The sequence below is a fragment of the Bos mutus genome, chromosome 5 (assembly GCF_027580195.1).
Source record: "Bos mutus isolate GX-2022 chromosome 5, NWIPB_WYAK_1.1, whole genome shotgun sequence".
Taxonomy (NCBI): domain Eukaryota; kingdom Metazoa; phylum Chordata; class Mammalia; order Artiodactyla; family Bovidae; genus Bos; species Bos mutus.
Window position 1 is genome coordinate 73248915 of NC_091621.1, and position 14686 is coordinate 73263600.

At 37.8% G+C, this 14686-nt stretch overlaps 1 protein-coding gene and 1 long non-coding RNA gene across 3 annotated transcripts in view; one reads left to right on the forward strand and one right to left on the reverse strand.

The window, feature by feature from the left end:
- Nucleotides 1–1731: 1731 nt before the first annotated feature.
- LOC106701472 (uncharacterized) lies at nt 1732–8344 on the forward strand. Of its 2 annotated transcripts, none has more exons than XR_011464261.1 (3): nt 1732–1970; nt 2429–3176; nt 5900–8344. It is a non-coding gene; the product is annotated as an uncharacterized lncRNA (long non-coding RNA). The 2 variants fall into 2 exon arrangements; XR_011464260.1 differs by having other exon boundaries at nt 2432–3176.
- A 2684-nt stretch (nt 8345–11028) lies between these two features.
- LOC102266058 (scavenger receptor cysteine-rich type 1 protein M130) overlaps nt 11029–14686 on the reverse strand; it is a 36509-nt gene continuing 32851 nt past the window's right edge. Inside the window, exons 16-17 of the mRNA XM_005908318.3 lie at nt 14333–14385; nt 11029–11227 (exon numbers count right to left, since the gene is read on the reverse strand). Of these exons, the coding sequence (XP_005908380.2) occupies nt 14363–14385 (23 nt within the window). The 3' untranslated portion in view covers nt 11029–11227; nt 14333–14362. The remainder of the gene's footprint in view (nt 11228–14332; nt 14386–14686) is intronic.

The following is a 14686-nucleotide window of genomic DNA, read 5'->3' on the forward strand; positions in this document are numbered from 1 at the left end:
GTGGCAAAGTAAAATTTTCAGAAAAAAACAGTGCATCATCTGCCCAGAAGTAAGAATCAGATTGACTCTGAAGTTATCGGTAGCAGCATCACATACAAGACAATAAAGCAAAATTTTTAAAAGGATAAGAACATTGAATCTGAAATTGTATGTACAGCTAAAAGTATCAGTCCTAAGTGAGAGAGAAATATGTAAGTCCACAATTATATCAAATACATACATGTATATAATTCTGCCATTAACACAAGAAGAAACAGTGAAACTGTCAGCCACTATTACTCAAAATTGATGAAAGCTTTGTTTAGGAATATACTCAGAAACTTCTGGGTTATAGGGTACAGTAGGTATATAGTTTGCAAATCTCAGCAAGTGATTTTTTTAAGTGGCTTACAAATTTCTACACCTACTGGCATGCTATTGTTGGGCCATTTATATTCATTCTATTAGAAATATGTTTTCTTATAAGTGTTCAGCTAATCTTCGACAAGGGTACTATGAACACTCAATTAGGAAGCAATTGTCTGTTCAATAAATGGTGTGGGTGGGACTTCTCCGGTGGTCCAGTGGTTAATGCAGGGGTGCAGGTTCAATCCCTGGTCATGGAGCTAAGATCTCACATGCCTCAAGGCCAAAAAACAAAACAAAACAAAAAGCAGAAGCAGCATTGCAATAAATTCAATAAATATTTTTTAAATGGTCCACATCAAAAAAATCTTTTAAAAAATGGTGTTGGTAAAACTTGATATTCACAAGCAAATGAATAGAACAAGATTCCTTTACTATACACCTATACTAAAATTAACTAAAAATGGTTTAAAGGCTCAAATGTATGACCTGAAACTGTAAAAATCCTTGAGGAGAACATATAAAATGATCATTGACTTTGGCCTTGACCTGATGCAATAAATAAAAGTATTTTTTTAAAAACAATATATATATGTATATGTACCAAAGTATCATGTTGTATACCTTAAACTCACACAATGCCATATGTTAATTGTATCTCAACAAATCTGGGGGGGAAATTTCTGAAGAAAATAAAACATGAAGATATTTTAGTGAGCCAATTTTTGGTACTATACTATTTTCCTATACAATTTCAACATCTTTGTTCCTATATTGTTCTCCTTTAATTACTTATATTTATATTTTGAATCATTAAATAAAACATCAGATTTAAAAACCCCTCTTTGTAAAAAGGATAAGGCAAATGCTATACTGTTTTTTAAAAAGCCTCCTCATTTATGACAATTTAACTTGTCTTTTTCCTGATTTTTTCCTACACAAGGGGCTTTAAACAGACTTTATATGAAAAATGATGAAAAACTGCAGAGTTGTGCATAAGGAGGAAGGAGCTTTATTAGGAAGAGAAATCTGTGCTTGAGTCGATAAATGTTATTTTAGCCTAAATCATCAATCTTTCTGTGTGAAGATGTCAACACAACACAACCATGTAGACTTTATCCTAGTCCAGGTCTTAGGAATTATGAGAGTGAAAAAACATGAACAAACATTGTTTCAGATTTTAAACATAAATTCTTATCTTGATAAGTTTTTTAAAAAACTTAGGCTGGAGAATTTTAATATCTGATACTCAGCCAAAAATTAAGCCAATAAAGGCACAAAGGCATTTTGGTTTCCTGTTTACATGCCTCAGAATCAGGAAGTCAATATGACTTTCAATAGATAATTTCCTTTCAACTGTATTTGCTTGTTATTTTTTCTCTCTAATGGTTCATAAAGTACTCCCTGACTATCATAGTCCATAATGACCCTTGCCTTTTCTGTCTGGGTTTCATTTCCTCAGTTGGATGAGCAGCTGATTTTAGAACTCATTTTTCTTGTCAAATCCAACACTGGCCACATATTTTGTTTTTGTATTCTTAGGTGGTTGATGTCTTTTCTGTTCTGGTCGAGAAATAAAGGGTTTGTGGCCCTTGAGAGAAAACATACATTCATAGCAGATGGAGGTGAGGCATGAAGACTCCTGGAGGTGGTATGTTACAGTCTTGGGAGCTGGCAAAGACTAAACCACATTAACATCTTGCCAGGGGGTCTGCACTGGTCGGTCACCCTAAAGAAGTCTGAGTTCACACCAGGAATTGAGATCATTGTGTGTATGGGGGAGCAGTGGGAGGGAGCAGTGGTGGGACAATGTTCCCTGTGGCAGGGAAAACCTGTCTTTTATTTGGTCTTTTAAGTTAGACATTATTCTGCTGAATAAGACTGGCTCTAGGGCTGCAAAGTCTAAAGAAATTAGTTTCTTCATTTTGTGATTGGATATGTCGCCAATGCTGTGAGAGGCACATTCTGAATATGAGTGATGAAAATCTACCTCCTCACTGGTCTAACCTGATCATCTAGTATTTTTGATTCACTGGAGTTGTGATGGAAGTGAAGCTCCCTAAGGTTGCCTGCTTCTTTCTAGCAGCTATGGGATGAGGCTTGGCCAATCCTCATCCATGTCTTCATCTCCCATTGTGCCTGAAGCTGTGACGTCATCACCTTCATCACCTAGGAGGCGAGAGAGCTGAGGCACAGGATTCCGTGTCCTCAGACCTCGATGGAGGAAGTTGTACCAGAGGCCAGTTTATCCCCAAATGGTGTTCCTTGGCTCTATGCCCTGTTTTCTATGCTCTTTGTCTTTTTTCTCTTTGTCATGTTTTCTCCTTTTTTACTTGAGATAGACCAACATGTAAAGAAATGTAAGTGTCACAGTGGGCTTTAGGGCACAGGAAAATTATAGTGAGAGAATGTGTGTATGGAGAGAGGAGAAGTTATATATTATAATGTGGGGAACATGAGGGGAAATATCTACTCTTCTGTAATCTCCAAGGCCTCAATGACCCTGGGCTAAAGATCTTAGGATTACAATCTTCTATGTGATAGAAGTACTTGCAGAACATGGGTCAGGACCGGGCTAAGCAGTCCATTCCTGATATACCTGTGAAAGATTAGGAAGTATCTGGGGCCGTGCCTGAGCTTACATAATGCCCAGGTTTAAGGATACAAGGAACCCTGGGGAACTGGGAATATATGATGGAATTTCCAGATGATGTTGTCTGACCCAGCATGCTTTGTCTTAGTCTTGCTCAAATGCAGGTTTACTCTGCACAATATTGTCCATAAGGATAAAGAAAATGATGACATGAAGATAGACCATCTAGGAAGTCCAGGTGAGAACCTTTGCCCTTCACCTTTGGGTTCATATGGCCATAGGCTGGCAGTCTAGTTACTCCCATGGTCCATGTGCTAGACAGCTGAGAATACCAAACTCAAATCTGGCCTCAGTGAGACAGTCGCCTCATGTTCAAAATAGGCTTGTTATTTAGGAGCTCCTGTAGGTGAAAAGATTTCTTTTCTCATCTACATTTGGGATGTTCCTCATCTTATCAAGGTTCCCTCTCAAGTGACTCAGTGACTAAGCTACATTTGTTTGTTTGTTTGTTTTTTATGCTATACAATGAAAAACAAAGTGCCTCATCTCCAGGCACTTCTTATAAAGTTGTCTTTATGGTAAGGATAAGTGATAAGATAGATCATAATACAAACACACTGGGGAGACTGAAAGTCCATTTTTCTAGGAGACATTCTGACCACCTATAGACCATAAATCCTGCAGCTTGTGTATGTCAAATGACCTGCCTCTCCAGGAAAGGGTGGTTTCTGTTTTATGGCTCCCTTGTAACATCATTGAGAGATGACATCCTGGATTCTTGGGTTCCCTGAATCCACCATGTCGCTCCCTCAATATTAATGTCCCATGTCCTACAGATACTCTGACCAGGTTTCCCTCACACAATATTTAAATGCCTAGTCTGTAAAAAGCTATTGAGTTGCTTTGAGGTAAAATAAAGTAGATCATGGTTTTTAATTGTCAGCAACCAGAATGTCTAGCCCAACACTGCCATTATGTAACGAGAATATATAATTAATTATTGTAGTTGGACATGTTTGGGCTTCCCAGGTGGTTCAGTGGTAAATAATCCACCTGCCAATGCAGGAGACACAGGAGAAGTGGGTTTGATCCTTGGGTTGGGAAGCTCCCCTGAAGGAGGAAATGGCAACTCACTCTAGTACTCTTCCCTCGAAAATTCCATAGACAGATGAGCCTGGCAGGCTACAGTCCATGAGGTCCCAAAGAGTTAGACATGACTGAGCCATACTGAGCACACACACAATTGGAAAAATTAAAATGAATTGCCCCAAACTTCACATTAAGTCACTGTAACACAGTCATCTGTACAAATGTCTCCACTTCCCTCATCCATGATCCACTTCACTACTGCCACTGTCCTTGAAACCCTTGTCTGCCCTTAGAGTCCAAAGTCAGCACACAAAATTCCCTAAGTGATGTTGAATGAGCAGCTTTTTCTGACATGGTGCCTTTTCCATTGCTGAGTGAAGAAGTGTCTCTCTCATAGAGGGGTACAGGTTTATCAGCTAAGGCTCTCTAAGGGCCTGAGGAAAGTACAGCTATCTTTTCTGATGTTAGAAAATCTGAGTGGGCTTCTATCTCTCTCATACATCAAGTCTGCCCTTTTCAAGACATTTCTGTTATTTCTGTGTCCTCATAAAGGCTGGGTAGATCCTGTGTTCTGTGGTTATACCCGCCTTCCGCCTCCATTCTCAGTAACTGATGCATGCACGCTGTGCTTTTACGTGCTTTTATGACCATATTTCTCAGACTTGAATATTAGTTTCGTGGACTATCTATGGATCTTTGCATTATTTCTGCATGGAAAATCAGTGAGATGCCACAATATGAACATTTTTGTGACATTTCTTACCTTATGATAACAATTGCCCCTAATATACTAGGTTGACCTCCCTTACAAATATATAGTTTCTTGGATTATATGGGGCAGAAATTAATGCAGATTTCTTTAGAAGGCTCATAGAACCTTATGAGAACTGAGGTAGCAAATATCAGCTATAATATCTTTAATTAACAGATTAGAAAGTCATTGCTTTTGCTGTGTAAGGTGAAAAGTTGTGAGCCTTCTGGTGAAGACTGTTTTATAGCTCACGTGGCAACTCCTATTATATAACAATTATTATAAAGTTTGGGATTATCTGCACAGATATTTTAGGAATTGGGACAAGTCACAAGAAAATGGTCAGTCTGTCACTTTGGAATGACAATGACAGTTTTAGAGCTATGCTTTCCTCTCTCCCATTTCTGGTATATTCACCTTGGGAAATAGTCCTTTCTTGTGACAACTTTTCCTCAGACTCTGGGTCGAGTCATAAAGTCCTGTCCTGATATCAATTTCTCAGTTAAATGCTTTCTTATCTACAGTCACCCTCTGTGTTTTTTCAGTCTTCTAACTTTACTGAGGGTTTCAGTGGCTAAATCAAAGATTTCTCTTGGTAAATGTCACATTGCACTTAAAAATATGTGGGCTACTTTCAAATATCTTTTGATAACTGATTTCTAACATAATTCCACAGTGATAAGAGAACATATTCTATATGATTTCAATACCTTTAGACTATAAAATTTTTACATCTTGTTTTCTGTCCCTGGATATGTTTCCAGTGTCTCTTAGTTTATAGTCTATGGGAACTTGGATAGAATTTATATCCTTCTGTTGTGTGAAAATTGTATAAATCTTAATTATGCTGAATTGTTCATAGTGCTTTTCAGGTCTACTATATCTTTCTATTTCTTTGCATATTCATTCTATTAGCTTTTGAGAGTTTGATATTGAAACTCCAACTACAAAATCTTTATTTATCCACCTAAAGTTATGTCCTGACATAATGGTTCTGAGTGTTTGACGATGTACAGCAATTTTTACATTCTGCATCTCTTCCGTTGTTCCTGCTGTCTAAAATGGATGTTATCATTCTTCTGGGTCACAGGCATCATCAAGTAATTTTCTTATTGTTTCAGGCTGTCCCCTGGAGTCACCAAGGACAGAAGTTCTTGGAGGGAAGGAAAATGAGATGAGAGGAGATCCCCCACTGTTCGTGAGGATAGCAAGAGAGCCCAGGGATTCCGAGACTGAGATCTGTTCCCCTGGACCATCCGTTTGATGAAAGTGGCTAAGGCTGTAAGGAGTCCTATGACATCATATCCTGGATGGGAGAAGTCTTCAGAGACCTTCATTGCCTCTGTTTATACTGGGGAAAAAAGATAATAAATATTGTGAGACTCTCAGAAAAGTTCTGTGCCACCAGGAATTTCTTGTTGAACTTATTCCTTCTTGTACTCAACCACTTTTTATTCAACTTAAATCTCAAGCAAATTTTCTGTTTCCAGGCAAAAATCCTAGGTAGATTACTTACACTATCTTATTCTCCTAAAGCAACATATACAGTAATTCTTACAGGGGCAGAAAAGCTCATGGTCCCTGTGAGACTCAGCAGTCACTTAATTCAGGAGCACAGCTGAGACTTTTCTCTCTCCGTCTAAGATGATCACACTGCAAACTTATCTGAACTTTCTGAAATGTTCTGTCCATGTTGCATTTTTTTCTTTTATCACTGGTATGCTCCTCACCCATCTGAGCATGGAACGCAGTTTCACTGAGATGCAGAGAAGGAATTTCTATAGATCTTTTTTCTACCAGAAGCTTTATGACCCCCAAACATTTCTTCATTATTATCAAGTGAAACTAATTTTTATCTCTCCTCTCCCACATCAGGTTTTCTTTTCATGTAAGTTCCTATACATAATTTTCCTCATCTTTACATATCATGTTTACCCCTCTGTTCTTAACCAAATGCAATATGTTCGTTCTAATGAGTCATTAAGGCATCTACTAGGAATCTCTAGTTGGAAAAGCATATAAGGATCTGGAGGAGGGTGGGGACAAGAAGGGTGGAGAGAGACAGAGACAGAGAGACATGGAAGGAGGGAAAGGATGAGGGAGAGGTGGACAAAAGAAAGGGGAGGAGGAAGAGACGGAGGAAGGAAACAGAGAAAGAGGGAGGAGTTGAAGGAGGGAAGAATAGAGGAGTGGAAGGGAGAAGAGGAGAGAGATATCTGAACTGAAGATATGGAAAAAGTTGTTTTGAGATGAAAGAAGCATGAGATGTTGTTCATGAGATGAAATAAGTAAAAATGTTAAAGAAAAATCTGGTGCTGCCTTTCAGAACAGTTAGGTGAGAAATTTCTGCATTGAATGGAAAGTTAAAACAGTCTGGAAAAGTACCTTTATTATCTAATAATTACAATAATTTGTGATAAGGAGTTGCTGAAATCACTATTCACTTTGGTGTTTGTAAAACTGTATGGATGTCTATTAAGATGATATTCAAAATGTCCGTGGGATGTTGGTCTTTTCTGTCTGCATCTGTATTTTGGAGGGTGTGTATCACTTCCTATGTCTGAATATTCTTTCTCTTCATAGGTGCTTCTGCAGTTTCGGAACACATTTCTTCTTTTTTTTTTTTCTATTTTATTTTTATTTTCTTTTAATAAGTTATTTATTAAATTTGATTTATTTTTTTAATAGCTTGTTTTTTAAAGTTTTAAATAATTTTTTTTTCTTTATCTCTAGGCCTGTGCATGTCTTTTCTAGTTCTGTTTCCAAAGTTTCTGATAATTTTTTAGTATAATTTCTTTTGGGCTTTCCTCGTGGGTCAGTGGTAAAGAACCCATCTGCCAATTCAGGAAACGAGGGTTTGGTCCCTGGGTTGGGAAGATCCCCTGGAGTAGGAAATGGCAACCCACTCTAGTATTCTTGCCTGGGAAATCCATTGGACAGAAGAGCCTGGAGGGCTACAGTTCGTGAAGTCACAAAAGAGTCATACCTGACATATCAACTAAACATTAGGTTAATTTCTTTCTCTCTCTCTTTCTCGTTGATCTATATGCCCAACAAATTCCTTCCAAATGTTTTATTTTATTCCTTGTTTTAATATTCATGTTTCAATATTTTGGAATGAGAGGATACAACTCTAAAACCTGGTTGCCTGCTCCTGAAATGTAATTCTTCTAAGAGTTAAGTGAATTCCCAGAGACCTAGGGTTCTAAAATCAGATAGCCCTGTAAGTATTTAGTGCAGGAAGTGGTCTACTACAGGAAATCATGTGCTTACAAAATCCTCATCAGGAAGCTTCAAAAAAACCCCAGGAAACCACTTCTAAAGAATGCTGCAACACCAAGGCTAGCAATTTTCAGGCAAATGCAAACACTCCTGCAAAACTAAATCTCCCCTAAATGGGAGAATCTATCATTGGAATTTAGCTCAGCTTCCTCCTGTAAGGGTTTATGGGAAATGTAGTTCTCAGTTTTCCAGCCCTGGCCATTTAGAGCATCTAAAGAGCCAGAAACAGTAAGCAATTGATAAAAGGAAATGCAGCTCTGATGCCTATATAGTGCAAAGGGGAGCTCTCTGCTTACCTTTGGCAGCACAGGATTCCTCTAGCTACTTCTATCTCTTTTCTTCACAGGGATTCTTCAGAGTGCTGGGGCAAGAGGGCTAAACACATCACATACTATGCTGAGAGTTCATCCTTTTAGAAGACAATTCCAATGGAAACCAGCCTCTTATCTTTCTAAAACATACTACAATTGCAATAGTTTTCCATTTGTTTTCTCCAAATTTTGGTTACTGAAAATTCCATATCTTCATGTGTGGGGCACCAACATTCTAGACTTAATTTTATTCCCAGGAAGTTATTGCTTTTCAAAAATGCTCCCTGGCAAGGAATATGCCTGATATATTTATTTAAAAATACACATTTTTACCCAGTCTCTGGGACCTAAATTTCGGGTCCACAATCCCTGCCCTAGATAGTTAAAAATATCAAACATCATGCACAAAGGTAACCCCAGTGGGACCACTAGCTCATGTTATGCATGGGACTTCCCCTTCCTCTCAGCTAAGCCTGAGCCTTCTCTTTGGGAAGAAAATTTATCAAGCTTATGGTTCATTCTGAGCTCTCATGAGTTCCTGTAAATGGAAATGTGTCTCCTTTTTGCTGTTTCTGTGATGTTCCTCTTTCTATTAAAAGTGCCTTTCAACTGACTCTGGTAAAATCTTCATATTACATGCTAAACAGTAAAAGGAAAGGGACCATGAATCTTTTCCGGTCAGTGGTTATGAATTTGATTTTGAAATAGGAATATGGATGAAAGGACCCAAGCATTTGTAGAGATGAGATAAGCAATACACGTTTAGTAGAAACTGTACTTCCAATTTGGGATTTTGATTTTTTCCTGGGCTGGTGATACGCTGTCAGTTACTCTCATTGTGCTGGGCAGTGGCAGGAATGAAACACATCCTCCAGCCAGTCACACCACCACAAAGGTGGACAACCATTCTGCACCCAGCCAACCACTCCAATTTCAACACTATAAAATAGACTTTGTGTTAGATGATTTGACCTAACTGTAGGCTCATGTAAGTGTTCTGAGAACATTTAAAGAAAGCTAGGCTAAACCACCATGTTCAGAGATTTAGGAGTATTAAATGCATTTCTATTCAGGACAATTTCAATTTACCAATGGGTTTATCAGGAGGTTAATACATTGAAGGGCTTCCCAGGTGGCTCAGTGGTACAGAATCCACCTGCCAGTGCAGGAGATGCAGGAGACAAGGGCTCGATCCCTGAGTCTGGAAGATCCCCTGGATAAGGAAATGGCACCCACTCAAGTATTATTGCCTGGAAAATTCCATGTACAGGGGAGCCTGGTGAGCTTCAGTCCATGGGTTCATAGAGTCAGACACTACTGATCAACTGAGCACACGTGCACATACACACACACACACCTCAAGGCCATTGAAAGCTGAGGAAGATCTGCCTTTGAAATTGACAAGAGATACAAAAGAAATTGAAAATGAGCCAAATGTCATGATTCTACAAGATAGTTGCTTTGAAGCCCTAAGTGCTAGAAAAGGGTGCATACAGTACTCAAAATCAAATTGCATCTAACGCTTGGATATTCAACAAGTTAATAGACTCTAAACAGCCTTCAATCACTATCAGTTCAGTTCAGTTCACTCAGTCATGTCCAACTCTTTGTGATCCCATGGACTGCAGCATGCCAGGCTTCCCTGTCCATCACCAACTTCTGGAGCTTGCTCAAACTCATGCCCATCGAGTCAGTGATGCCATCCAACCATCTTATCCTCTGTCATCCCCTTCTCTTCCTGCCTTCAATCTTTCCCAGTATCAGGGTCTTTTCCAATAAGTCAGTTCTTCACATCAGGTGACCAAAGTATTGGAGTTTCAGTTTCAGCATCAGCCCTTCCAATGAATATTCAGGATTGATTTCCTTTAGGATTGACTGGTTGGATCTCCTTGCAGTCCAAGGGACTCTCAAGTGTCTTTTCCAAAACAACAGTTCAAAAGCATCAGTTCACTCTAAGTCTTTCTTTACATGTTATCCTTTCCTTATGTTAATATGTTACATCGGTAAGTGATTTTTAGTAACATACAAACTTTCATTATAAGGTGTATATATATATATACATATATATATATGACATAATTGATGCATTCATTTCAGCTTAGTTATGCTGCCCTAAAACATGAGATTTTTGTACCCCTACCAGGATTTCCTGTGCAATTTTTGTGACCAGAATTACAGTGACAGAAAGCAATGAAAGAACTCATGGGAGTCATGTGTTGTAAACAGAACCATACGTTATTAACAAACCCTTCAATAATCATTCTCTTTCCTTTCCCTGAAAAGTTTCCCAGGTAGCTCAGTGGTAAAGAACCTGCCTGAAGTGCAGGAGACACAGGAGACGGGTTCAATCCCTGGGCCAGGAAGATCCCCTGGAGAAGGAAATGGCAACCCACTCCAGTATTCTTGCCTGGAGAATCCCACAGACAGAGAGCCTGGTGGGCTTACAGTCATAGGGTCACAAAGAGTCGGACACAACTGAAATGATTTAGCGCACAGCACAGTAAGAAGAAAATTACTTTTTAAACCAAACTAGAAAAAGATATATGGAAATAAGAACACTGTCAGATGAAAAAACATCATATTGTATTTATGAAACTCTAAAAGTGAGAAAGCTCATTCAGAAATTCTTAGAATCAAAAATAAGGAGTTAAGACAAATTCAAATCAGCAATATTCTTTTTTACTTAATACCCTTGAAAATCTTATCTACAACTTTTTAGTCATCACATTCACCAAATTAATTTTTTTTTAATTCAGCAGCAGTCTTTTGAATACCAGGAGACAAAGGACTGTATTGTAATCTTCAGTGTTGATCCTTGCTCACTCAATAGTCCAGGTCTTCTTCAAGCTGGCTGAACTAAAGACACAAATAGAATAATGTTACTTTTCTCTTCATATGCACATGCACACATGTAGAAGAATTACATTATAATTTAATATAATGTATTATATTACCTCTGTCTCTCTCTCACATACACACACTCATTTGCTCACTTACTCACATATATTAAAAACCATACTACTTTCCTAAACAGAAAACTTAAATGCAATGATCTTCAAACTTCAGTGTGCTTAAAAATTATTTCTACTCCAGAGAACTACAGTACAGAAAGGCTATTTTGAAATGCACCCTAGTGTGATTCTGAAGCAGTGACTTAGTAGTGATTACTCTTTAAGGAAAAAGTAGCTTGTTATCTATTATTTATTTATTATTTGTTATTATTTATCTATGAGATAAATATCATTTATCAGAATAATACTCATATGTTTGACATTACTAACCAAAAGTCATTCATAGTCCTCAGTTTACAATCTGTTAGAATTTTTAATTATTTCTTTACTTGTACACACATGACAGTTTTACAAATGTTCAGTAACATGAACACAAAAATGGAATGATGTTATTAAATTTTGAGCATGATTTTTTCTTTTTTAGCTGGCTGCACCACAATTTTTCCAGCCACTACTACCCCACTGATTGGCATTCACTTTGTTTCTAGCTTTGGGGCGGTACTAAAAAGACTGCTAAAAGGAATTCTTGTATATTTGTTCTTACATATTAATAGCTTTATCTGTATGAAAGAAATTTTTAGGGGTAGATTGTTGGGTCAAAAGATCTTAGAAGCATAATTTTTTTTCAAATTAATAAAAGTTTCTAAGTTTCTCTCTCATAAGGCTACTACACATCTTGTTTCCAACAGCAACATTTGAAGTTACATTTTCCTCTGTATTCCCACCAACAAGAAATGCTGGCACTGCTTTAAGTTTTTGTTGGTCTGATTTATATAAAGAATAGCTCATTGTTAATCATACTTTGAATTACCCAGACATATTGTGAGCATTTTAAAATTATTTAATAAGCGATTTATAATTCACTTTGTGAGAACTGCTTTTTTCATATCTTTGCCAAATGATTTATTACATGCTTTGTCTTAACAATTGCTTTTTATATATGCTGCTGCTTAGTTGCTAAGTCGTGTCCGACTCTTCACAACCACATGGACTGTAACCTGCCATGCTCCTCTGTCCATGGGATTTCCCAGGCAAGAATACTGGAGTGGGTTGCCATTTCTTTCTCCAGGGGATCTTCCCAACCCAGGGATTAACTCGAGTCTCCTGCTTAGCAGGTGGATTCTCTACTACTGAGCCACCTGAGAAGCCTTTTATATATATAGTATGATACTATATATATAGTATACATATATTAACACTTTATCTTGTATACAGTTTGTGACAACTCTATGTTTATGTGTCTATAAGCATGATATTAACATTTTACATTTACATACTTTTAAGAAGTCTAACTTGTATTCTTTGTCTCTGTATTTCTCATATGCCATATAAAATATCTCTACAAAAACTCATACTTCTGCTATATATCATTCCAGAGGAATAGTCCTCCCAAAATTGTTTAACAAAATAGAAAATGTACCCACTAATTCATTTCACCATCTTTTCTTTTTTATGTATAACAACAAATTTCTTGCCTTATTCACTTTTTTCTTTTGTTCCATTTTTCTTATGAAAACAAATTATAAAAGCAAATCTGATTATATCTTGCCTGAACTTAATCTTCCAAAGCCTACCACCTCCCCAACAGTCCCTGAAATAAAATATGAACAGGAAATACAACAGATAAGACCATTTGTTATTGGGCTCTATGAAGCCTTTCCTGTCTAGACACTCATCACATCCCTCCCCTGACATGGCCTCTCTGTACACCCACACAGAAACTGTGAGTTCTTTCATCAAATAGCCATGTCTTTGTCAATAGCATATTTTATCTCTGCATCTTCAGTGCTCAGGACACCACTTGACACCAAACATACTTTCAATATGTTTTTGAATGAAAGCTTACCACTCCCCAAACGTGTGATTCTCTTTTATGCCACATTTTAAAATTTATTTTTATTGGAATATAGTTGTTTTACAATGTTGTGTTTGTTTCTATTGTACAGTGAATCAGCTTTATGTATACACATATCCCCCCCCTTTTTTTTTGGATTTCCTTCCCATTTAGGTCACCACAGAGCACTGAGCAGAGTTCCCTGTGCTATACAGTCAGTTCTCATTATCCACTTTATACATGGTAACAATAGTGTATATAGGTTAATCCCAATTTCCCAATTCATCCCACCCTCCTTTCCCTGCTCCCCACCCCATGCCACACTTTGTACATGCCATGTTCTTTCCCTAGAATGGCCCATCTTTTAGTCACCAGATATTAACCTTGATCATCACATCTTCACGATCTCTCCAAACTCTTAGGCAAGCTTTCCATACGCCTATAGTATCTTTTACTATCTTTATCCTAGCATGCATTATACACCTGCAGACACGTCTTGTCTCTTTTCTGAAATGATTCATAATATCTTTAGAAGAGTTATTCATATTTACTTCCCCAGCTTCTCCTTAGCAACATAATAAACCACTGTTATTGCTTAAGATATATGTAACTAAGGGATGGACAAGGGTCATTTATAAAAATGTGTTGCAGGGACTTCCATGGTGGCACAGTGGATAAGAATCCGCCTGTCCATGCAGGGGACATGGGTTCCATCCCTAATGTGGGAAGATCCCACATGCCATGGAGCAGCTAAGCCCACATGCCACAAACACTGAGCCCGCATGCTGCAACTACTGAAACCCATCCTAGAGCCTGAGCTCTGCAACAAGAGAAGCCACAGTGAGAAGCTGTGTACTGCAGTGAAGAGTAGCCCCCACTTCCGGCAACTAGAGAAAGCCTGCGCAAAGCAATGAAGACTCGGCACAGCCAAAAATACATGAATAAATAAAATTAATTTCTTAAAAAACTGTTGCATATTCTGAATATGGATATACATACAAACATAAACATATATGACATACATATGTATACACATTCTTTCTTTCTTCTTAATACCAGAGGCATTCTCAAAAGGAATGTAACTGCTTTGAACAACGATGAATAAATTCTTCTTACCTCACCAGGTTACAATTCCCTTTCTCTTTTTCATTGTACGTCAACATGATCTCCTTTTTCATCCAAAAATAGGAAGAGATTTAGACACAGAAATTAGTCCAGCATCATTAAAACCATCTTACCCATTGGAATTTTCTGAAAGGAAGAAAATAATTACTGGGAAATAAATCAGACCTCCCCTCATGTGCCTCGGAAGCTCTTTGAACATTTTAAAACACTGTTCACAATTAGGAAGGCAAACAGTGTCAATTAAGAGGCACAGAAAGTCTTTCCCATGTCTTATATATATTTCTTTGAGTTTGGGCAAATACCAACTCCTTTGCACTGAAGAATTGAGGCAGATCCCTCTAAGAT